Source organism: Drosophila eugracilis, unplaced genomic scaffold (assembly GCF_018153835.1).
Source record: "Drosophila eugracilis isolate 14026-0451.02 unplaced genomic scaffold, ASM1815383v1 contig_2088, whole genome shotgun sequence".
Lineage (NCBI taxonomy): Eukaryota > Metazoa > Arthropoda > Insecta > Diptera > Drosophilidae > Drosophila > Drosophila eugracilis.
Window position 1 is genome coordinate 7,673,670 of NW_024572964.1, and position 22,711 is coordinate 7,696,380.

The 22,711-nt window shown below is 44.1% G+C and overlaps 7 protein-coding genes across 9 annotated transcripts in view; 5 read left to right on the forward strand and 2 right to left on the reverse strand.

Moving 5' to 3' along the window:
- The window catches only part of LOC108107897 (formin-J), a 29,396-nt gene extending 17,587 nt beyond the window's left edge, over positions 1-11,809 (forward strand). For all 3 annotated transcript variants that reach the window (XM_017215699.2, XM_041817891.1, XM_041817892.1), the window contains exons 4-11: positions 3,366-3,399; positions 6,090-6,237; positions 6,531-7,555; positions 7,618-7,968; positions 8,027-8,406; positions 8,470-9,034; positions 9,144-9,277; positions 9,340-11,809. In XM_017215699.2, coding sequence (XP_017071188.2) covers positions 3,366-3,399; positions 6,090-6,237; positions 6,531-7,555; positions 7,618-7,968; positions 8,027-8,406; positions 8,470-9,034; positions 9,144-9,277; positions 9,340-11,282 — 4,580 coding nt within the window. In that variant the 3' untranslated portion in view covers positions 11,283-11,809. The remainder of the gene's footprint in view (positions 1-3,365; positions 3,400-6,089; positions 6,238-6,530; positions 7,556-7,617; positions 7,969-8,026; positions 8,407-8,469; positions 9,035-9,143; positions 9,278-9,339) is intronic.
- On the reverse strand, positions 11,756-13,785 carry LOC108107898 (protein male-specific lethal-3). Its single transcript, XM_017215700.2, has 6 exons — positions 13,584-13,785; positions 13,308-13,486; positions 12,687-13,244; positions 12,138-12,634; positions 11,998-12,082; positions 11,756-11,944 (listed from the first exon to the last, which is right to left on the reverse strand). Exons 1-6 carry the CDS (start codon positions 13,683-13,685, stop codon positions 11,827-11,829), a joined length of 1,539 nt encoding a protein of 512 aa, XP_017071189.1. The 5' UTR covers positions 13,686-13,785; the 3' UTR covers positions 11,756-11,826.
- On the forward strand, positions 13,370-16,143 carry LOC108107899 (Bardet-Biedl syndrome 1 protein homolog). Its single transcript, XM_017215701.1, has 4 exons — positions 13,370-13,379; positions 14,203-14,487; positions 14,544-15,611; positions 15,674-16,143. The coding sequence occupies exons 2-4, from the start codon at positions 14,208-14,210 to the stop codon at positions 16,141-16,143; spliced, it is 1,818 nt and encodes a 605-aa protein (XP_017071190.1). The 5' UTR covers positions 13,370-13,379; positions 14,203-14,207.
- Positions 16,144-16,165: 22 nt separating this feature from the next.
- LOC108107622 (acyl-CoA-binding protein) lies at positions 16,166-16,533 on the reverse strand. Its single transcript, XM_017215191.1, has one exon. It carries the CDS (start codon positions 16,484-16,486, stop codon positions 16,232-16,234), a length of 255 nt encoding a protein of 84 aa, XP_017070680.1. The 5' UTR covers positions 16,487-16,533; the 3' UTR covers positions 16,166-16,231.
- Positions 16,534-17,142: 609 nt separating this feature from the next.
- On the forward strand, positions 17,143-17,642 carry LOC108107623 (acyl-CoA-binding protein). Its single transcript, XM_017215192.1, has 2 exons — positions 17,143-17,202; positions 17,265-17,642. Exons 1-2 carry the CDS (start codon positions 17,194-17,196, stop codon positions 17,502-17,504), a joined length of 249 nt encoding a protein of 82 aa, XP_017070681.1. The 5' UTR covers positions 17,143-17,193; the 3' UTR covers positions 17,505-17,642.
- Positions 17,643-19,371: 1,729 nt separating this feature from the next.
- On the forward strand, positions 19,372-19,903 carry LOC108107649 (acyl-CoA-binding protein). The gene is made up of 2 exons (XM_017215235.1): positions 19,372-19,410; positions 19,575-19,903. Exons 1-2 carry the CDS (start codon positions 19,402-19,404, stop codon positions 19,818-19,820), a joined length of 255 nt encoding a protein of 84 aa, XP_017070724.1. The 5' UTR covers positions 19,372-19,401; the 3' UTR covers positions 19,821-19,903.
- Positions 19,904-20,263: 360 nt separating this feature from the next.
- LOC108107580 (acyl-CoA-binding protein homolog) lies at positions 20,264-21,786 on the forward strand. The gene is made up of 3 exons (XM_017215140.2): positions 20,264-20,307; positions 21,083-21,114; positions 21,430-21,786. The coding sequence occupies exons 2-3, from the start codon at positions 21,100-21,102 to the stop codon at positions 21,676-21,678; spliced, it is 264 nt and encodes an 87-aa protein (XP_017070629.1). The 5' UTR covers positions 20,264-20,307; positions 21,083-21,099; the 3' UTR covers positions 21,679-21,786.
- The last annotated feature ends 925 nt before the right edge of the window (positions 21,787-22,711 follow it).

Below are 22,711 nucleotides of genomic sequence, written 5' to 3' on the forward strand. Positions count from 1 at the left end.
CCACGATTGTTTGTGCCATTGGTGCTGTCTTCGATTTCGATTGATTTGATTGATGTGCCCGCTGATCCAGTGCCAGTGCCCTTGACCGTATGTGCCCGGCTGTCTGTTTGGCCAATATACGAGTATATAGACAGATATACAAAATATACTGTTTGCATGTCGCAGAGACTCAAGTCACCCGGTTTTCATATTTCAGGCAGCCACACCAGCGACCCTCAGGGGCTGCTCGTTGACTTGAGGTTAGATAATGATAGGTTCGAAGAGCCCAAAATGCCAAATCGCCTTTGTCGACGCCGAGTAACCTTAGCACGTGCCGGCGATTTAGAGGCGCGTCTTTAAGCCAGTAATTGCTCGTCGAGTCATTTGAACTGGATCTGGGAAAATCGGTCAAACGAACATTGTTTATTTATTGCTGATTTATTAATTTTGGCAAAAGTTGTCGGGTCATTGAGGACATTTTCATACCAAACAAAGATTTTGAAAGTGAGATCGTTTATTTGCTAGCTAACTGCAAGACTTTTTAATGCTCATTTACACCTTAATGACACTTGAAAATAACATTAAATGGATCTCAATGATTTTTGTTGATCTACTTTTGATTGTAGTTTTTAACCTACATATTTATTTTATGTTATTCAATTACATAGAGATAGCCGGTTCAATACCAGCAAACCATCTTAATTTAGTTTTCAAGAATGAATGAATTTTTCTAAAAACTTTATAATGACAACCCCCAGAAGAACATTAAAACCTAAATGGTTGTTTGGTCCGAGTTCTATGATAGTTTCAGAGTTGTAAGACAAAGGGATAAATCGATGAAACGTGACAATTTTTTGGGCAGTTGGCATAGATTATGTTTTGCTTATTTATGTCGATAGTGTTGAACATCAAATCGTGTTTGTACTTAGATTTTTAATATGTTTTGAACGTGCCACAAGACATCTACAACATCGCTAAACCCCTTTGTATCTGCCTCATATACAGATGAGTTCCAAGAGGAGAATAAGCGCCCAATAAACAAAACGTACTTAATATGTAACAAGAAGTCTGTTGACAAACAAGGGACACATTTACATCCTGTCAGAGGCAGATGCTACTACCCCCTTCATTGACCCTCGTCGAGGGCTCTGGGTCCCAAGTTGTTCAAAGTTCATGAACTGCCTCCGAACTCCACCAACCCCGAATTCGACCTTCATCTTCTATAGATTTTCCACTACAGTTGGGTATCCCTGGAAAGAACTTCCTCTTCCTATACCATCATTAAAAGTTATTTTTAATAATATGTTAAATAAGATAGAAGAATTATAAAGAGCTTTAATTTATAAAAATCACCTAATATTTAAGGGGCCAGAAGTTTTTTGTTTTAGTCAAATTCCACTGTACTTGGCAGTCGTCAACCCGACATTCTGACTTTGATTGAGCGCGGTTGTGCGTGCGTGGTGGCTGTTGTTTTCGATGTTTCCTTCTGCGCAAACGCAGCACCACCAAAATGTGTTGCATTGAATGCCTGTGGATGCACTCGCCTGAAAGCGGGGGGAAAGGGGAACGGATGGGTAACTTTACTGAGAAGCGGCGTTTTTATTGTTCTTAATTAAAATAAATTGAGCTGCGCTTTTTCAGCATTACAAGAACCCAGTGACAAAGCAAAGAAGTAGCAAGACAAATTCGAAATCTCAACGACTGTTGACAAAATGTAAGTCACGCCCCTCCGCCACAACTTCGATTCCGATTGAGCAAACCGATTCCTCCTGGGGCATTCCTGAACGACACATTTGACAAGCAACGGCCGCATTTTGTTTGGCAATGAAACGAAGTATTCAGTTTCAAGGCTGTTGGCCCGACTTTGACTTTGTCTTCAGCCATTTCAGTTTCAGTTCTTTTCAGATTTTTCTGCTCTCTGTTTGGATTTCCAGGAACGGCAACCAAACAACGCCCCGCAAATATTTGCATTTTTCAATTCAAAAACTCTGCGAGGCTCTCGCTAATGCCACTTAAGTGCCCAATTATCGGTTCGGAATCATTCCCATTCTCCAACTGACTACCCAGCCATATAGCCATCATATCTGCTGTATGTCATCTGTCAGGCTGGGAGGCATTTGCTTGTGCCTGATTTATGCCCCCATGATTTTCCACTTTGGCACGCAACAGTTTTTCCCATAGTCGACCATAAATTTGTATTTGCACAAACGGTTTTGCTGGCAAAATTCAATTTTCAATTGATTTATAAATCATCAACAGATTTACCGAGTATATTGAGTGAAATATTTAAATCGTTTGGCGAGAATTGATTTTCGAGTTGTTGAGTTCCTTTGCCTGGCATGTTATTAAACAATTAATTGTGGACTTGGGCGTGTCCCCGATCTCAACTATTGTTTTGTGTACATAAATCCCCGCTCTTTTGGCTGCAGGGCATAGATGGTCGAGCTTGGCCAATCGCCAATCGATCGACCTCTACCTAGAACAAAAACCCAAGAGGGTAATATAATATAAATTTGCCAATGGATAGAAATACTTGTATATGTATATGGTAGGGGTATTGATCATTGCGATTTCTCCTTCTAGTTAAGATCTCTCAACTTCCGAATATCCAAAAATGAAAAAACACAAAGATCTGGACAAAGAAACTTTTACTATACACTCACACACAGAATCGCACACACGCATTTTAATTGTACGCCTTTTATGGATTTCAATTTCAAACAAATAAAATGACAGCGGAGCGAAGTCGTAAAACGAAATTATGAACGTCAAGGCGCCAAATAAGGCGGATCGATGGGGATCTGAGGGACATGTAGTACAGAAGCGACAACGACTTTCACGAGCTTTTCGTAATTAATTTTTTTTATTGTTATTATTATTATTACTTATTTATTTGTATTTACAACTCACGGATAGAAGTGTGCCTCTGTGTTTGGGTGCATAAATTGATTGGTGAGTGCGCCAATAAAAGCAAAAAGGCGAAAAAACGAGCTTGACCGGAAGTCGGTCGGGATTCATTGGACATTGGGCGGGCCTTAGTTGACTTGCTGTCTATGGAAATCCCGCTTGTCCAAGGGGCAACGAATCATCTCCACATTACTCACAGGCAGCCAAGAGGCGAAACAATTGAAATAACCCATAAAGTTCAGATATATATATGAGTTATGAATATTCTGCAGGTTAAGGCTTCTGTTACTTAGAATAAAATACAATGAAAAACACAATAAAGCACTTAAATGGCAAATTCTTAACATTTTAATAGTTATTTCATGACTTTCCATTTATTAAACTCAGAATTTTATATCCATGATAAACCTTTTTTTCACCAGTTAAGAGTTCTTTCACAACACCTCCCTCAATTAATAATTTTCTCCTTTGTCTTGCAGGTCTCAAAGTTTTGCCGCTGCTCAATAACCTAAGGTGAGTGTTGAAGTGCATCAATCAGGAGGACAGTCAATAAAAACCCAAAGACGATTTGCTGAGGGCGTCGTTGATATTCCAAATCAAGCGTGTGAAGACCGCTTCGAGTTGGGTGAAAAACCCTGAAAGTCTCCCACAATTAAGCAAATGAGTATCACAAACAGTTTAACGATTGCCGTTTGCCGACTTTTATGCTTTATTCGAATCGGACGCACATTTAATTTGCATGCGACTTCATGAGGAGACGACCAACAAGACAAGATCAAGGTTTCGACGGATTTTCAGTGGGTTTTTGATTATCTGCAAAAGAAATAAAAGAAAAAAGGCTGGGAGGAGGAGGATCTGGGGGCGAATCGCTAATGACCGCTCAAGACGCCGCTGGGATGCTTGTCAAATATTCATCAAACTGGAGGAGATGTACGATCGCGTCTTATGCAAATAATTTGCGCCGCATTCGAGTCAACCAATTAATTCAATATTTAATTAGTCAACAATAAATCAATTAGTCGGATCTCCTCACCCTTCAAAACGGGTTTATTTATGGCCCTCCGGTTGACAAATTTGTGGCTCTGTGCCGTCGGGCTCTCAAAAACAAGAGAAACTAGCAAATTCAATTAATTTCTTAAATAGTTCAAGCCCAAAAGCGAACAATAACAAACAAGCTGTCCGCATTGGCAGATTCCTCAGCATGTCAGTTCGGAGCATAGTTGACTAATTGATTGTCCCGGGCCATTCATCTTGTGGCATTTTTCCGTTCTCTGGTGTGAGGAGGAGGACCCCCGTCAGTTCTATTGTTATTAAAATTTTAACGCGCACACAGATCAACAAAATGCGTAGTTTCTGGCGCTATTTAATTTATTTGGAATTTGTTTTTTGAATCGCTTTAAACGTTTTCATTCAGCCAAAACGCGCTTTGATTTGAGACCGCGGGGTGGAGGAACCCATTGAGATTCATTCGAATCTTGACTCTGCGTAGCTTGGAAGCTGCCCAGTTGCTTTAAGCGGCTTTTAATTGTTCTCCACATAATGTGTTCTAATCGAATCGAAATCCGAATCTAAGTTGTTTATCTACCAGAGAATGATGGATGTGCGCTAGTATCGAATTACCGCCAAACTCATAAATGTCTTCTAAAAATAAACTCCTAAAGTATCGCATTTCAGGGGGATTATCAGAACCGTGTCAAGAATAGACATTTTCAATTGATGAGGTATTTTAATGGGGAGTGTGAAGAAGTCGGAAATTGAATTGGAAACAATATTCTTAAGATCAAGGCACTTCAACTTTGGAAATTGACGTTCTTTTATTTACATAAAGGTTTGAGATGAAATTCTGGTCTGAGCAGGTTTTTATGGTAGCTAATGGAAGGCACTTCTTACTACAATTTAAAATTTAAAATTCCCCATACTTTTTAAAGTATATCCCCCAAACGGTAGCTTTAACTACTTCTCATTTGGTTAGTCGATGCTTCCGTTTAAAGTTTTGTAATTTGGCTTTTGGATTGCCCAATTTCCTTGGCCCCACAAACGAGCCCCCGCAAAAACTCCCTGAACCCATGTAACAACTTCCGTGACGGACCAAAATAGAAACTGGTGGCCAAAACAACAAAACAATGAAGAGAATCACGTGCAAGTGTCCGGGTGTCCAAATGGTGCCCGATGGTTGTTGACGAAGTTGCTCGACAAAATAAAAAGAGGCCGCTGCCGCCGCCTGGCGCTTCGCAAATACTGTGGAAAACTCCTGCGCGCGCAGCACGTGGCCGCCAAAAACAACAAGGACTCGGATTTGGCTACGAGGCTCTCCGTGCCGCCAAATCGCCAAGTCGTGGCCATAGCTCAAATATGAATCGTGCCAGGCTGTCTCGTCCTCGTTATTGCCATTCTGGCCGTTCTCTCGTTCGAACCGCAAAAGCGATTTTGGCAGCAATTAAACAAAAAAAAATACAAAAAATAAGTGCCAGTCGATGTATGGATATCAATTGTCAAAAGGCCAAAAACGGAGCTGCCAGCAAGGACATTGCGCAAGGCTAACGATTTTGCACGCCGCTCAAAATGGTGTGCCTGTAAAGGAAGAATTTTGATTGCCAAGGCTGAGCCAGGCAGGCAGGCAACGTGGAGTCGTCAGCATCGCCCTCACCGCCGCCATCCCTCTCAACGGAGTCCGCTTCCACGGCGACGTCATCCGTTTCTGCTTCCGCTTCCGTGACGCCATCGCCATCGCCAGTGCCATCGCCGTTGCACCTGCAGCGGCGGGTGACATTTTGCGGCTCGCTGTCCCGTTACAGCTGCGCCGCCTTGCAACTAGTGCAGAATCTGAAGTGAGTCGCTCGGAGATTCTCTTCCTTTATTTTTTCTCTGGCAGCCTCCGGAGGTTACTCAATGTCAGCCATGAAGTTTGTTGTTCTCTATCGATTCTGGCAACCATCAACTACTTGTAGACGTACCCCTGCCCTTTCTTGTCGACCATAAATACGAGATACATTTATTTATTCCCATTTATCGTAAAAACAAATGCATAAATAAAAAATCAATTAAAACGCAGTGAGAATTGTCAACGACATGCAAAATACGAAACCTACAACCTACAAATTGACAACTATAACTAGCTTGAATAATTAGAGCGGACTTATGGACAGAATCAATATCAGATCTTAACCCATTATTAACCTGTGTGGTTTGCTTTATCATTACAGAAAAGTCGCACAAAGTGTGGGCGATATCATCGTACAATTGGACGTATTCGTGGAGCAGCAGGAATGCGACGAGGCCCAGAGCCTTCAGGCGCCCGATGGCATCAATCTCAATTCGCATCTTGATGTCTTCTACGCGATTCTGCGACAGGTGAGCGCTTTAATTTGCAACAATGCAACCAAGCGAATGCGTAATGTTCGGCAATGAAACGAACATTACGTATACGCATATTGGTCGTTAGGACTTGACCAAGGCTATGGCCATGCCTGCAGAGCAAGGACAAAATTTGAATGCTAATGATGTCCACGAAGAAGAATAATTTTCCTGTGTACCAACTTTTGTAATGAAGAACATGAAAACTAATTTATGTATATTCTTTCAACTTGTTTTTTAAACAAATGTTTTTTCTCTTAAAATTAAACAACTTTTTTTTACTTTTTCAGGTGGCTGATACGCCGCAGGAAGTGCCATTCCTTAATATTCTGCAGCACCTGCTGCGCATCGATCCCAAGGAGCCGCTTAGCGACATCATCTGGGATACCACAGAGCGGTTGGTCCATCGCGCCACGCTCCTCGAAAGTCATGAGGATTCGGTGCGTCTGCTACGCACGCCCAGTAGCCAGAAGTTCGCCTGCCAGAGTTGTCGGGGAAGCGATGCCAGCAGCCCCACCCGCAAACCCTCCCAGCCGGTGGGCGCGGCGGCTAAGACGACGCCGCCACCACCCCCACCACCGGCGCCCATGGCACCCGCAGCACCACCCCCCCCGCCTCCGCCGTTAAATGGCCTAACACCACCACCTCCGCCGCCGCCCATGATCAATGGCGGCGCATTGCCCCCTCCACCGCCTCCGCCTTCGATGCAAATGGCATCACGACCTAGGACTCCAGATCCTTTGGCCGCAGAGACAGTGGCCACTGTCATATTGCTACCACAGCAGGACACTCCAGCTCCCAAGGCCAAGATGAAGACTATCAACTGGGGAAAAATTCCGCACACCAAGGTCCTTGGCAAACAAAACATCTGGAGCATCGTGGCTAGCAATCATCAGGACAGCCCGATGCAGGACATCGACTGGAACGAGATGGAGGGACTCTTCTGCCTGCAAACAGCCAGTGCGCAGGGATCACCGAAATTGGGACGAGATGGTAACCAAGCATCCTCTGGTTCCAATGGTTGCGACACCTTAGACCGAAAATCGAAGAAGGAAAGCACGGAGATCACTCTGCTCGATGGCAAAAGGAGTCTGAATGTGAACATATTCCTAAAGCAATTCCGCACCAGCAACGACGACATCATCCAGTTAATAAGGCAAGGCGCCCACGAGGAGATCGGAGCGGAAAGACTAAGGGGCCTACTGAAAATAATGCCCGAGGTGGATGAGCTGGACATGCTGAAGGGTTTCAATGGGGACAAGGCACGACTAGGTAATGCCGAGAAGTTCCTTTTACAGCTGCTAGAGGTTCCCAAGTGAGTATTTAATTATTACGAGTGATTCTAAGTTAATCATCAATTTAATATTCTTTTCCTAGCTACAAATTGCGCATTGAGAGCATGTTGCTCATGGAGGAGTTCGCGGCGAATGTGGCCTATCTGGAGCCTTGTATTAATGCCATGCTGTACGCTGGCGATGAACTGCTCAATAACAAGACCCTTCAAGAGGTCCTCTACATGGTTGTTGTGGCTGGAAATTTCCTTAACTCCGGCGGATATGCGGGCAATGCTGCCGGCGTTAAGCTATCCTCACTGCAAAAACTTACAGACATCCGTGCGAATAAGCCAGGCATGAATCTGATTCACTTTGTGGCCCTCCAGGCGGAAAAACGAAATCCCGAGTTGCTGCAATTCACAGGACAACTAAGCACCCTTGAAAGTGCTAGCAAGTAAGTCAGCGGAGGATCCTGTAAGAATCTATTATTCATTCAAAATATTATTCCTTAGAACAACCTCAGAGCAGATCAACAATGAAATCAACACCTTGGACGGCAGGATCAGGAGAATAGCCAGGCAAATCGAACAGCCAGCAACGGATGCAGATATCAAAGATCAAATGGCCGACTTCCTGCAGGCCGCTGAATCGGAATTAACTGTTCTGCAATCGGGAATGAAACAAGTTGAGTCCATGCGGCTCAAAATGTCCGAGTTCTTCTGCGATGATGCAGCCACCTTCCGGCTGGAGGAGTGCTTTAAGATCTTCCAGAATTTCTGTGATAAGTTCAAGCAGGCTGTCAAGGAAAACGAGCGCCGTCAACAGCAGGAGCAGCAGGCAACTTTAAGACGAAAGCAGCGCGAGGAGCAACTGGCCCGCAGAGCCAGGCAGAGTAAGTGGCTCATATATGGTCAGAGGAAGCTAATATTTATTTAACTCTAAATCCAACCCACAGTTGGTCAAGCTGGAACACCGGTCTCCGATTCGGAGCACTCCTTCCTCGGCGATGCTCTTTTCGATCCTCGGGCTAGTCCGGCGTTGAGTCGCAGGCATTTGGGATCCGGAGAGATCAGCAATGGTTTCATCCGCCTTGAACAGGACGGTGCCTCTCCGGACATCACACCCAATGGCAGTTTAAGACGCCGGCGTAGTCGAGTTTTGGCCGAGGAGGATGACCTGATGGAGTTCTTGAGGAGCTCGACCGGCCCTCACGATGGACACAACAGCAGGGAGCGTAAGGCAGCCTACGGCAGTTTGGATCGCTCGTGGGCCCGACGTGCCCGTTCAGGAAGTTCCAGTCGAAAGCGTCCCGATTTGCTCAACATTGACTTTGGCCTGGATCGGGAAAGGGCCAGCTCGCCGGCTCCTCTTCTCCAGCAGCAACAACAGCAGGCGCATGAGCGACTCCAATCTCCGTTGGCCAGTGCAGCTGGCACGCCTACAACAGCAGCAAATACGCCCACTGGCAGTGGATCGGCGATTGGCCAGACGCCGCCCATCAACGAGGATGCGAAACCAAGGTTATAGAGCAAAAATAAACTTTAAATCTTTAAGTTTTTATATTGAATTTGATTGCCTATCTGAGCTAGTTTAACACTGTTATTAAACATCATATTCTTACCTTTCCAGAATATCCCGTGAGTGGCGCCAGAAAATCGAGACCTGGCTGCAATCCAACGAAAGCGACGAGAAGCAGAACGAGGAGTACAGGCGCAAGCGTCGTCTGGTCAACGCCAACAGGCGATCGCTCGAAAACGAAACTGGTGAGATAACCCCAACAATCAAATTATTAGATATCCAAGATATAACCCATATCTATTCACAGAAAACGAACGAAAACTGGACCCCTTGCCGGAGGAGAAGATACTGCCTTCGACGACGACAGCTACGCCAACGAACACGCCCACGACCACTAATCCCAATAACTCCACTAACAGAACGGATCAGGATTCTGGAAAATACCAGCGAGTCTACGCCGACTGGAAGCCCTCAAAGACGCTCGAGCAGACGGATGTAGTGGCCAACCTGCAGGCCATTGCCGATGCCCAGCCGCACGATTCACTGCGTCAGTATCGCCGCCAGCGATCTCAAGACCAGTCCAGTCCCTTAGCTCTTCAATCGATAGCTGAAGAAGATAGGCGGAAATCATTAATACAAAAAATGGGCGAAAGGGACATAAGCAACGAGCGGTTGCAGGTATACATTAGAAGATCTGCGAGCAGGGACCTACAGACTGTGAAACCGGAGGAGCAGCTATTGCCGCCGAAGTCACCAAAATCACAGGTTTCCGATGACACATTTGCCAGCCTGCTAAGTCACCACAAAAGCCAGAACGAGATGCAGGCCTCCTCCAAAGAAGTGGATGCGGATAATATCGAAACACCCCCAGTTAGTCGTCGGGTGATTGCCACGCCCACCACTACAGTGGTCACTGTGAGCATGACGAATAAGCCAAAGGTGGTCACGGAGGAAAAAGTAAACTCAGCGGAGCAGGATGCCCCTGGTCACTTTGATCGCCATGCCTTGGCCCGACGGACACGTCGCTACAAGAGGCCTACTGACTACAGCAGTGGAAATGAGGAGCTTCTGACCACCAACACACAAGAGTTGAAAACTTCGCCTTCGAAACCAGAACCACCTCCGCCTGAGAAATCCAAGCAGAAGGAGCGTACGATTAACAAACTGGAAAAGGTTGGTCGCCACATAAGCTCCATTAACCAGGAAGATGTCAGGGAAGCTATCAGAAATCTTAAATCGCCCACGGGAACACCAGAGCGACCTTGGAGTCCACCGCGAGAGATAACGCCTTCCAAGATGAAGCTCTCCGCCAGTGGTCACCATGAACTGAATGATGAAGGCTTTGAGGAGACCCAGAGTCTGGTATCGGACACTCCCTCCCATGGAAAGGGTGAGAGCACCAATTCCTCCTGCAACGAGGGTGTCAGCGAGACACCCGCCCGTCAGCGTCCGTTGCAGAAACAGAAACCCACGACGACCAGCATCACCCAAATAGGCAGTCGCCTGGCCGATCGCTTGCAGCAGGCCAGATTGAAGGGCTCAGGATCTTCAGGATCGACAGTCAGCAAGTCACAAAACCAAATCCCTGCCACTCAACCGGCAACCGTCAAGAGGAGTCTGTCCGCAAGCAGACCACTGCGCATGCCCAACGGTCAGCCGTTGGCTAGTGCTGCACCGCTGCGATCCGCATCTGCAGTAAGACGCTCGCCGCAGGAACAACAGGTTCTTGCGGGAGTGGAACGAAGCAGTTCGAGGAACAGCCTGCGATCCTCGCGATCGTCTATTAACAGTGGAGCCTCAACGCAAACAGTGGTCAGACGTCTGCCAGCCGTCCAGCGTGCGGGAGCCACAGTATCCGTTGACTCCTCTCCCAGTAAGAGACCACTGGCTGCCCAGAATCTGCGGCCTACGCAAGGACGTGGAGTACCGGCCAGCAGAAGCAGCAGCAGTGGCTCCAGTGTAGGACCCAGTGTGATCCTGGTGCGCAGCAAGATGTCTACCACTGCTCCAAAATCGAGTATCAACGGCAGCACCAGTTTCAAAGAGAATCAGTCCCAGTCCCAACCACAGTCCCAGTCCCGGATGAGTGCTGCTCGCAGTGTAGTGTTGGTGAAGAATGCCCTGAATCAGCAGCAGCAAGCCAGGATGAATGGAAACCCGAGTCCCCAGCAGAGGAGTACCAGTAGCAGTCGATCTGTAAGCAGCTTTATGCGACCTACGGCCAGCAGTGCCACCAAGCGCCAGAAGTAGGATCACAGGGTTCAGTACAGTCCTCGTCCAAGTTAACGTCCCAAGTTTACACATGTTACAAACGCATCCAAGCCGTCCAAGCGACAATTTCGAATTTCTAAGCAGGATCTGAAACACAAATCAACACACATATAATTGTTACAGTTGAAATATTTTGAGAAGTTATACAAATCTAATGAATTCCCTGCACATTCCAACTGAAGGTCCGCGAATCCTTAATACAAAAGACAAAATCTTTCAAATTCTTAAATATATTTGATCACAAAAAAAAAAAAAAAAAGACAAAAATACTAGCATGTACTACTCAACTAAAACTTAGATTAAGTTAAAAAAATGTTAAACTCGTATTTTCCATATTTAACATATAGTTGTAGGCATTATTCGATTATATGATCACGTTAGGAGACTTTTTTATAGAAGCGCGTTGTTTACAAAGTGTGTAGTTGAAGAAACCAAAACGACAATTACAAATCTTTAAAATAAAAAAACATAAGCTTTAATCTTCATAATAAATAAACTAGATAACTACGATCAACTAATTCAACTAAGCAGCTAGGCCATCCAGCGAGTCCAACAGCTCCCGCTGTAGCTCTTCCTGAGGCATGGCGGTGGTATTCACATAATTATCCTTGTCAAACCACTCCCTGTGGTTCTCTAAGTAGCTGCAAACAAAACAGATTAGTTTTCTTATGGGTCAGTAAGATCTCAGACTTACTTAATGAAGGAGTCGAGGTGGGGAAGTAAATCTTCAAGCTTCTTATTGCTTATCGGCGAGGCATTTAAAAATATTGGCATTTTTACTGAAAGTAGATTTGATTTAATAATGCTGAAAGGATGCTATGGGATAATACCTACACATCAGTCTAGCCAAGTGGGGAGCGCCAAAGACCATGGACTTTTCGGGTGGAGATTCTGCTGTTAGCATTCTCCACTTGAATGTTTCGTTAAGGAATCCCCGCATCTCCATGGGAAGTTTATAAGCAGCTGTGTACGGCGACGAGCGCTCGTAGGCCTGCGCCGTGTTCTTGCCACTACTAGTAACGATGTAGAGCAGACACTTTTGTAACTGCTTCTCGTACTCCGTGCCGCCGAGAATGCCACCGTCTAATTGTCCATTGGTATTGCCCGATCCTCCTCCCACGGGCGTGCCATCCAAAGCGATTAAGTCTGTGTCGCCGTTGGGATTAATAAAGTCATACGACTTGTTCAGTATTAGGCTGCAGTTGCGCATATTGTCGTCTGTGAGGTAGTTATGGATGTATTCCTTCTCCTCTTTGTACAACAGGTGATCGTCCACATGGAACTCGAAATAAATGCGCAGCCCATCGACCACCTCTTTTAGCATGCAGACACTGAAAGCACTAAGTTAGTACATTGTTAGGGATAGATTTATGGTTTACAAACTTGGACATGACACGATCGTACTCCCGCTCCATACGGGCATTCCGGCTCTGCGTGTTCCTAGCCCTGGAGCTGTCCTGCTTGATTCCTATGGCTAGCTCCACAGCCCTTTGCTTGACGAAGTTCTCCATGATGGTCACGATGGGCACGCGGGAGGGTAGTGCATGCTGTTTGCCGAGTTTCTTGATCATATTCCGATCATATTCTATAATCTCTCGTAATCGCTCACTAACACGCATCATGATGCGGTCTTCTTGTTGGACGAAGCACTCTGAATTGGGATCTACAATGTCATTGTGATGGGCGGTCTCCGTGAGTCGACCCCGGCTTCCCTTCAATCTGCCATCACCGGGTGTTGCTTTTTCTTTTCTATTCCCACCGCTATTGTCCCGCGGACGGTTGACAGCTGAGCGTTGAGTGGGCGGCATTTCCTGCTCGGCCGTTAGGTGTCCTGTGTCCAGAGGATCTCCCAAAGGTTCTTCAACGTGGGCACCACGCCCGCCGCGTTTTTTCTTGGTCACTGGCTTATCAGGCGTTCCCTTATATGAGTAGTCACCCCTACTGTAAGTCGAATAAATAAAGATGATATTGCTAGTATTAATATGGAAAAATTGTGGTACTTACATCTGTAACTGTGCCGCTTCTGCTAACTCGCGCTGCAATTGGCGATTTTCTTCGGTGTCTTTCACCAGGACCGGTGCGCGTACACAGCGATCGTAGGACGGCCGCCAGCCCTGGAAGTGGATCTTGTAGTCGTAATACCTCAGGCCATGTTCGTTGCGACGCTCAAAAACGTTAAGAACCTACAGGGTTTGTGGGAAAAAGGAAAAACAGCGGTGAAAACTTCGATTTTGACGTTTGTTTGACGTTTCAACACGCGTTTGTGTGCGTGTGTGTTACCTTGCTAGTGTAAAGAACACGAGCCTTCGATTTATCCGGCTCGTAGCAAAGGACAATCTCGCCTTTGTGGAAAATCGGCACCTCGTCCCTAAGCTCCGACATCACTTTAGCAAAACCAAACGTAAATAGTTCACTTATTTCTAAAAAATTTAAATATTAAATTCAACGTCTGGCGTCGCTTAGCTGTTGGACTTATCGAATAATTGCGATGGCAACTGACTATCGAAAATATAATCAACTATTACCTTAAAAACATCGATAATATAAGATTTGGTAAAATCGAAAATTTCACATCTCTAGAGTACCGTTTATCAATGTGACCGTGCTTAGGCAGCTTTCGGCAATATCATGTTTTCATTTTCGCGGTCTTTTAAAATATAAACAATCAAACACTTCAATAAAAAGTTATTTCAAATTTTTATAGTTTTTCTTGGAGCTTTAATAAAAACGTACTTTTCTTGGAAAAGTAATGTAGAGCTATTATTGAAATGGGAAACCATTCAATATACCAGAAATGTATGGTCATTCTGGTTGCTAAGGGCAAGGAAAACCAAAACAAAGGCATATCCTGAATCACCTGTTCGTTTTCACACTGTCCTACCAAGTATTCCACAATTTTCTGCCATGGCCGGTGCTCCCAACTGGCTCCATGTAGACACAGAGGACGATAGTCCTCCACCGCAACTTACCACCCTCTCTAGTTGCATGGCTTTGAGCGATGTTCAGTGCGATGGTTACGTCCGGATGTTAGCGGCGGACATTTCGTTGGATGATGCCTCAGAAGAACCTAGTGCTACTCTGAAAGTTTTCCGGGGACTGAAGCTGAAGCAAGAGCAACCACTGCCGGGAATTCCCACGGCCATTGAAAGTCTTTACATAGATGAATCGGAACCCAAAACACCGGGCAAGAAAAATTGTGCATTTATAAATATTCCACCAATAAGAGTTTGAAATTTACAGTAATTGCCGTGGCCATCGCCGAGTCAGTGCTCTTTTATCGCCACCTAAAACCGTACTTTAAGTACACGATTCCTGCCCAGGATTCTGAGGATCTCGAGCTGGAGGTGTGGCGCAAACTGCCAGTAATGAAACCAAATGCCCATCCCGCCTTGTTAGAGTCCCTGCGAAACATTGACCACTCCAAGTTGTCGCGAAAATCCCAGAGACTTCTGCAAATGGGCGAGGAGGAGCGTGAGGACTTTATTACCCTGCACAAGGAGTCACCAGTGGGTCGGGTGGGCAGTATTGTGGCCATGTGTTGTATAAAGCGCATCTCCAGCGATGCTAATCCTCCCTCTCACTTGGTCCTGGCCACCGATACTGGACATATCTTGATACTGGAGCCGCAGGGCTTTAACCTGGTATTCGAGGGCAGTACCTGCCAGGATGAAACCGCCGTCCCCAGCTTGATCTCCGTACAGGGAACATTTGAAACGGACTTTTGCATAGTGGTGGCAACGCGAAATGGCGGTGTCTACCTCCTGCGCAAGAGCCAATCCGAGGGTCAAGAGATATTTAAGCTTGGAATACCGCTAACAGGTCTGCTACTCCTGCCTATTGATCAAACGATAATCGCCTCCACTATGGATAATCGCTATTTGTGCTACTCGAAGCGCGGCAAGTTGTTATATCAAGTGCAACTTGGCGAACTGCCCGTCAGCCTCCTTCCGTTGCCCATGACCCATTTGGGACTCAATCTGGTTGCTATTGCTCTTAAAGGTGGCGTGGTTAAATTTTATCTGCAGCGCTATCTGGTCGATGAGTTCTCCCTTGATGAAACAGTGGATGCCATGCTATACGGCAGGATGGGTATGGAGGATCACGTCCTTACCCTCGTCACACAATCAGGCCAGATTGTGGTCAAGATCTTGAGACGGGTATCTCGATTTGAGCCCAAGCCCGGAGATTTGGCCAACAAGAGATCAGGCAACGATCAAAAGTCTATCGTTGATTCCTCCATTCTTGACAAACCCAAGAAGAGCTCAATCTTTGTGGAGCAGGCGGAACGGGAGAAACAGCACGCCAAATGTAAGTCATCGCCCATGCAGAAAAATTTGTTTTTTAAATATTCTGTTCTTTCTACAACCTAGCAACCTATGGCAGTTTTCAAGTGGAGCTGTGGCGTCTGAGACACACGGCAGCGAGGGCAACTATAGATGCCATCAACTCATCCGAGAGCACGATATCCGGAGATCTAACCCATGCCCCTGTCAAACTATCCGCCGAGGTCTGCGGTAGTGGACCTGCCTTTCGTCTCTACCTCACCGTCCAGAATCTGTCGACATTCAAAATGGCATCCAACCTGGTGGTTCTACTTCACGCAGATAGACGCCACTATACAATTGCGCAGACCTTGGCCCGCCTACCCAGTGTATTGCCGGGAGTACCCCTGCGAGTGGACTTCGAGGTAGTGGCCGTGTTGGATCCCATGGACAAGCTGCCCCCGGCTAGCCTTACCCCGGATAACTCTCTAATTCGGGTTATGCTGATGAAAGCTGGTCAAGCCAAGCCTCTCATCGCAGCAGCTGTTTCAATGCCCCAGTCCGAGGCAGCCTTCTAAGCAGGATATGTAAGCAAATAAGTTTTCTGGTTTCATAATAAGATTTCGAGTTTATTTGACAGATGGAGAATAGTCCCAAGGGTCAGACTTAGGCGTACTTGGGGGCGTACTTCTCGTACACCTTAATGTAGGCCTCCTTGGCGGCCTCCTTCGACAGACCCTTGTGGGCGTTCCAGGCCTCGTACATGGCCTTCTTCTTGAGATCCAAAATGCCGGGCTTCTCGATGTTCACATCACCAACGGTGGACTGCTTGAACAGACCGTAGAATTCCAGGAACTCGGAGTCGGTGGGCTTCTTGGAGAAGTTCTTGGCGAGTTCGGCGGCTTCCTCAAAACTGACCATGGTGCTTGATTTATAAGTGATACTAAAGTACTTCACCCCGCCAACAGCTGCCTTTTATAGGCCCCTTTTAGTTGATATTACGAAATTTAATTAATTTGAATATGTTCAGGTGCATTACCCAATGGTATATCTACAATTGGAGACCACAAAGCCGTTTAAAAAGTTTAATTAATATTGAGGTAGATACTATTATCTGCACAGAAGACCGAATCACTATTCTTAGTAACAAATCGTGCGACTTCACCATGATATGGGATGTTAGGCCCTGACTCACGTGAATTCGGTGTAAGAGTAGAATCGATGACTGTTGAAAATCGGTGCTAGCCTTTAATTATTGGCTTGTTGGTTATCCAGATTTCTGTATATTCTGGCCAACTCAACAGTTTCGAACGTCGACCTAATCAATCAACCAGATAGTGGGTACATAGAGGCTATGCAAATGGCTCATTCAATTTTTGGCAAGTGCAAGTGCGCTGATAAGCCAAGGCTGACTAATTATATATTTCAATGCCCGTAAGAGGAACTCTCACTTTTAATGATTACCCGAATATATACTTTACGATAAGCCCCTGTGGGAACTACAATTGCAGTTGGGACCCAGATAAGATTACCAAAAGGTGTGAGCCATGTTTGCCAATATATAAACGGTGTTCATACCGAAATCCGCACAGATTGTTTTTGTTTACCGAAACCAACTAGCTACCAACATGCCCACCGTAAGTTTTACACCATTAAACCTTTCCTTGAATTGTTTAAAAATTTGTATTTTAAAACATAGTTTGAGGAGATTGTCGAGAAGGCCAAGAACTTCAAGAACCTGCCCAGCAAGGAGGAGTTCCTCGAGTTCTACGGCTACTACAAGCAGGCCACCGTTGGTGACTGCAACATCGAGGAGCCAGAGGATGAGGAGAAGAAGGCCCGCTACAATGCCTGGAAGAGCAAGGCCGGTCTGACCGCCGATGATGCCAAGGCCTACTACATCGAGGTCTACAAGAAGTACGCTCCCCAGTACGAATAAGCAATGCATTTTCCAGTCAACACTTAGATTTAGACCCTTTCCTGTGACCTTTCTAAAGATGCATGTGCATAGTTGTTGTAACTCAATGTATTTATTGTAATTTTATAATAAACAAAACACTTATGCATTTAACATAAATGGCACCTTTATCAATTCCTAACTTTCCACTCAAGTTGCCGAATACGATCATATGACCCACACCATACTTATCTTAATCTGATTATGGGCTACCGAATTTTAGCGCCTACCTTGTAAAGTGGAGTTATAAATATAGAAAACGAAATCTTTATATTATTTAGTTTCCTATCGCGAACATACTTTGATTAAACTAAATAATTGAAATATAAAAATATTTATTACTATCATAATTGTTTTCCATGTAAAGAAAAAGTTTAATTAATTATATTTTATATTTCATCGGACAGCTGCTTCTTAAAAAGATGTTTGTAATATGTTAGTTTATGATCTGGTCATTGTCTTGAACTGATGTCAGCTCATTTTTTTGGGCATAATGTCTTAAAAGCTTCTTAATCTTCCTACGTGTCAATCATATGAGGTGAGCTGTTATCTAAAAAATGCCGGTGTGATCCAATTTTAAAAGTACAACAAATTTATAAAATAATAATGTTCTAGATCTTGATTTATAATTTATGACTAATATTTATATGAGGATTTTCCCTCAATATTGTCGTAATCACATGTTACTTGTATTAAAATAAAAAAGTTACTCATAATATGAAAGATTAAGTTCTCTTTGATATGATTCAACGAATTTAATGAATACAATTTCCGGTGAAATAAAGAAGCAAATTAACCCAACGTCGTCGGTAAGTTTAATTAGATAATACACATATATTTTGTATATATAAGGAGTATTCTTCATAGTTCTATACCTCACAAGTATGTATTTAAATCTTATATACATATTTTAATAAACTTAAAATTATGGTGTTAAATATTATTATAACGTTTTATATATTTAATTTTATACAAATATGTAGAACAGTTCTCTACACCATTTTTACACTTATATTGAACGAAACTATAAAGCACAATTTTGAAGCATACTTTTAGGAAAGTGCTTTCTTCATGTGATTAGTTAACGAAAAGAATGGAGACTTTACTTGGCCCACTTTTTTAAAGAAAATCAAGTATACGCAAATTTTATTTTTTTAATTTTTAGAAGTGTTAAGAATTATACATTTTGACCATGACCAATAAAGTTACAAGAAACTGAATAAGTTTAAAATATATCATTATCTACGAAGCGCTTTTTAAACTGATTGGTTAAAGTCGAATACAGCAATTTCTGATATGTATTTTATATTTTGAAGTCCCTATTAAATAAGAAAGGGGACAATCGTGCCATAAACAGCTGATGCTGACTAAGAAGCCACGTATATTTGCCATTTATAATCTCTTAGATTACTAGCGCGTATCTTAGACCAACTTAGGGAACTAACCATTTCGTCATTATTTATGGCTAATTGTAAAAGTTTTCTAGTTCGAAGACGAATTTGCAGGCGAATCCAGGCAAAGCGCGCCCTTGGTTCCTAAAACAAGCAATAAACGATAAGGGTATCCGGGGGCTATCTCCAATATCGCTACCTTTGACAATGTCGCTCGCTTGTAGTTGGGCAAACGAAATTAGCGAAATAAAGATATCGATATCTGCTGATTACCAGTAAAATGGGAATATTTGACTTGGTCCAATAAACCAATAGAAAACTGAAAGGGTTCGAAAGCTTTATAAACGCAACTGAAAGGCCAAGAAGTATTCAATCGTCTTTGCTATTTCCTGTGGTAAGCACATCGACAAGTCCTTGAAGCATAACGAAATTTAATAAGACATTATTCTGTTCTTTAGCATTACCAACAAGAATCCAAACCTAACAACATGGTGTCTGTAAGTATTAAACTCTATGGATATATCTATAAATTATGGAGAATGTTTCAGTTAAGAAAAAGGATTACAGTGCTTTTGATGTTTGGTATTCCTTAACTTAAGGCACTATTCAATCAATAATGAATGATTTCCCATATAATCTCTTATTTTCCATTCCCCAACAGTTCGAAGAAGCCTCTGAACTCGCCAAGAAGTTCACCAAGAAGCCCACCGATGCCGAGTTCCTGGAGTTCTACGGTCTGTTCAAGCAGGCCACCGTTGGCGATGTCAACATCGAGAAGCCCGGCGCTCTGGCTCTGAAGGAGAAGGCCAAGTACGAGGCCTGGAACTCCAACAAGGGTCTGTCGAAGGAGGCTGCCAAGGAGGCCTACGTAAAGGTGTACGAGAAGTACGCCCCCAAGTACGCTTAAATCGGTAACCGGTTTCCGGACCCCCCATACACCTGCCCACTACTACGTTGAACAATAAAGATTATCCGAGATATGAGCAATAATCAAGTGTTTGTCCGCCTGAGCGGCATTTTATTGGAGCTTTCGTGCATTGTAGTCACCGCCCATCTTCCGCCCAACCCTTGAATCCACTGGATTTCTATTTGTGATAGGAGGGCCGCTCGAACTTCGATCCGAATAAGATTACGTGGCTTCGCTTTAGTTTGATGGCCTATCAGGTGCTGTTATCAGTGGGTCTGCATTATCACCACCATGATTGCCTAACCCACTCAAGCGAAAGCTCTATGATCCACAGAGAATTTTACTGGAGCTTCCCACTCTCTCGATTTCTCATCGGGGAGAAGCTTTCTCGGTGTTTGCGATCGTGCGATATGGAATGACTTAAATTGAAAGTCACCGCCAGATTGGAATTCAGACACTGTTTAGTTCTGTGACAGCCAACACAAAAGTAAGTGTTTAGTTTAAATTGGCCGCGGTCTGCATTCAATTGCCCCAAAAGCCCTTGCCACCTCTATCTGTATTCCGTAATTGTGGATGTGACACATAAAGTACTCATTAAGATAATGGTAACTTGTGCGATTTTGGACACCTGTAAAATTCGATTATGGAAATTTTCAAAGCAATAAACACTCAGCAAAAACTGTGTTTTGTGTGAATCAAAATTTATAATCAAGAACTTTGAAACACTTACCCTTTTGACATTTGTGGTTTCTCATGTTTTATTGGCTCATTAAAAAAAATGAGTATTTTTAAATGTTAAACAGAACATTTTCGGATTGCAAGCTTTTGTAATCATAAATTGCAAAATCATATATGGCAGTGCTCGACACGTACAAAGCCCACGCCTGAAACCATATTGGTCACAATTTTGCCGGCCATAAGCGTCAGCTAACGGTTGCCCGCTCCCTTTCAAAAATCTCGGCCTAGAGACACATATTTGCGCCGTCTGCTTCCGCAGCATAATTTCGAAGTTCTACTCAAATTATGTATTTCTGCTGGGAGAAAGTCGGACATGTGTGTGGCCCGACAAACATCCATTAGCAAACATTCATAAGTTCTCTGAGATCGCCTCACGGGGCCAAAGTTCAAATCCACCTGGCTCTGTTTGGCACACGCCAGCCTCCTCGCTCGAAACTGGTTTTAACTATTATGACAATAAACATAAAACTAACCGCTTTATAAACATGTCTAATTTAACTTTTTTACAATTCCACTTCTTGCAGATAAAATCTAACCCAGAATGCCCCTCTCCGAGGTAAGTACTTCCCCTCATTGGATTGTGCTCTGATCGCAACAGTCTGCTAGATTTAGAGCGCCCCTTAACTGAGTGATAAGCCAGTCAGTGCTAATCACCTGTTCGATTACTTTACACTGAAAGAAATCAGCCTTTATAAAGTATTTCACTCCTCCAAAGATTCTTTGTAAAATGAGATTAGATTAAACTTCTGTTAATACGTGACAAGTAGAAAGTTGAAATTTTCATTTGTATAATTAGCTTAACATTCTAATTAGAATGTTTTAGTGATTCTTTACCAAATAAAACTAAAACAACAAACCATTATTTATCTAGCAATTCAACGCCGCCGCCGAGAAGGTGAAGAGCCTGACCAAGCGCCCCAGCGATGACGAGTTCCTGGAGCTGTACGCCCTGTTCAAGCAGGCCAGCGTGGGTGACAACGACACTGCCAAGCCAGGAGTCTTCGACCTGAAGGGCAAGGCCAAGTGGGAGGCATGGAACAAGCAGAAGGGCAAGAGCAGCGATGCTGCCCAGCAGGAGTACATCACCTTCGTGGAGGGTCTGGTGGCCAAGTACGCCTAAAACCCCAATCCCAACCATCAATTAGCGATCTTAAACCAGCTAGAGACTATACACACTAATTTTACCTATAATGCGGAATAAACTTTGTATGTTAATTTTGTACTAAAAGATGTTGACCCGGTGACTCAAGTGTTGCATTCGCTTAGCCTGTGGATATTTACCCGGCAAATAGAGGAAGTGGTTGCACCGTTTTTCTGTACTTTGAACCAACAGTGGCGCTTGTTAGCCGGGCATCGTTAATGGATCTTCGAGTGTGTTTGTCCAAACTAACTGGCAACCGGGTTCAAAGTCGAGGTCGAGGGGAAGATATTCGAATCTTCGACCTTGAGGCGTCCATCTATACCCCATTTAATACTTAGTTAAAACTAACGAAAAGCTTTCCATAATTAGCCACGATTTTCTGGGATTAATATGTCATTACCTTAAACGCTTCAGCAACATTAGTTGCGAAGCAACACATCAACCGGTAGCAACATGTTGCTGGCCGCCGGTTGCTGAGGCGCGCAACAGGTGAAGCAGAAGAAGAAGAAGAATAAACAGTCACAAAAAGGGAGAGGATAACAGAACAACAACAATGCCGTCTGCGTTTTTTGTTTATGAATGAAAAGCGCAAAGGAAAAACAGCGATAAACTTGTGTGCGGGCAAAAAGAGCAGCAAACTAGGGTATTTTAGAGGGTTCGTTTAATCGATACCCTATAGGAAATATTTTTTGAACGGATTTTTCTTTTGTCTACTTTTGGGCTTTTATTTTTTTATTGTGAAGCTGAAGAGACCACGTTAAATATTTTAGAGCAAATAATAAAACATTTTTAAGAGTCCCTAGATGTTCATAGAACCAATACACCTGTTCTAAAAAAGAGTACCAAAGGTATTCCGACAAGAAAGGTAGTCAGATGGAGAATCAGTGAGAACTTGGCCGCCGGAGAGAGAGCCAAGAGAGTGCACGAGAGAGCTGGTGAGCGGGCAGCGATCGTGCAAAACAAACAGGCAACAACAACCAGTCGGTGTCGGCCAGTCTGACAATTGGGCCTT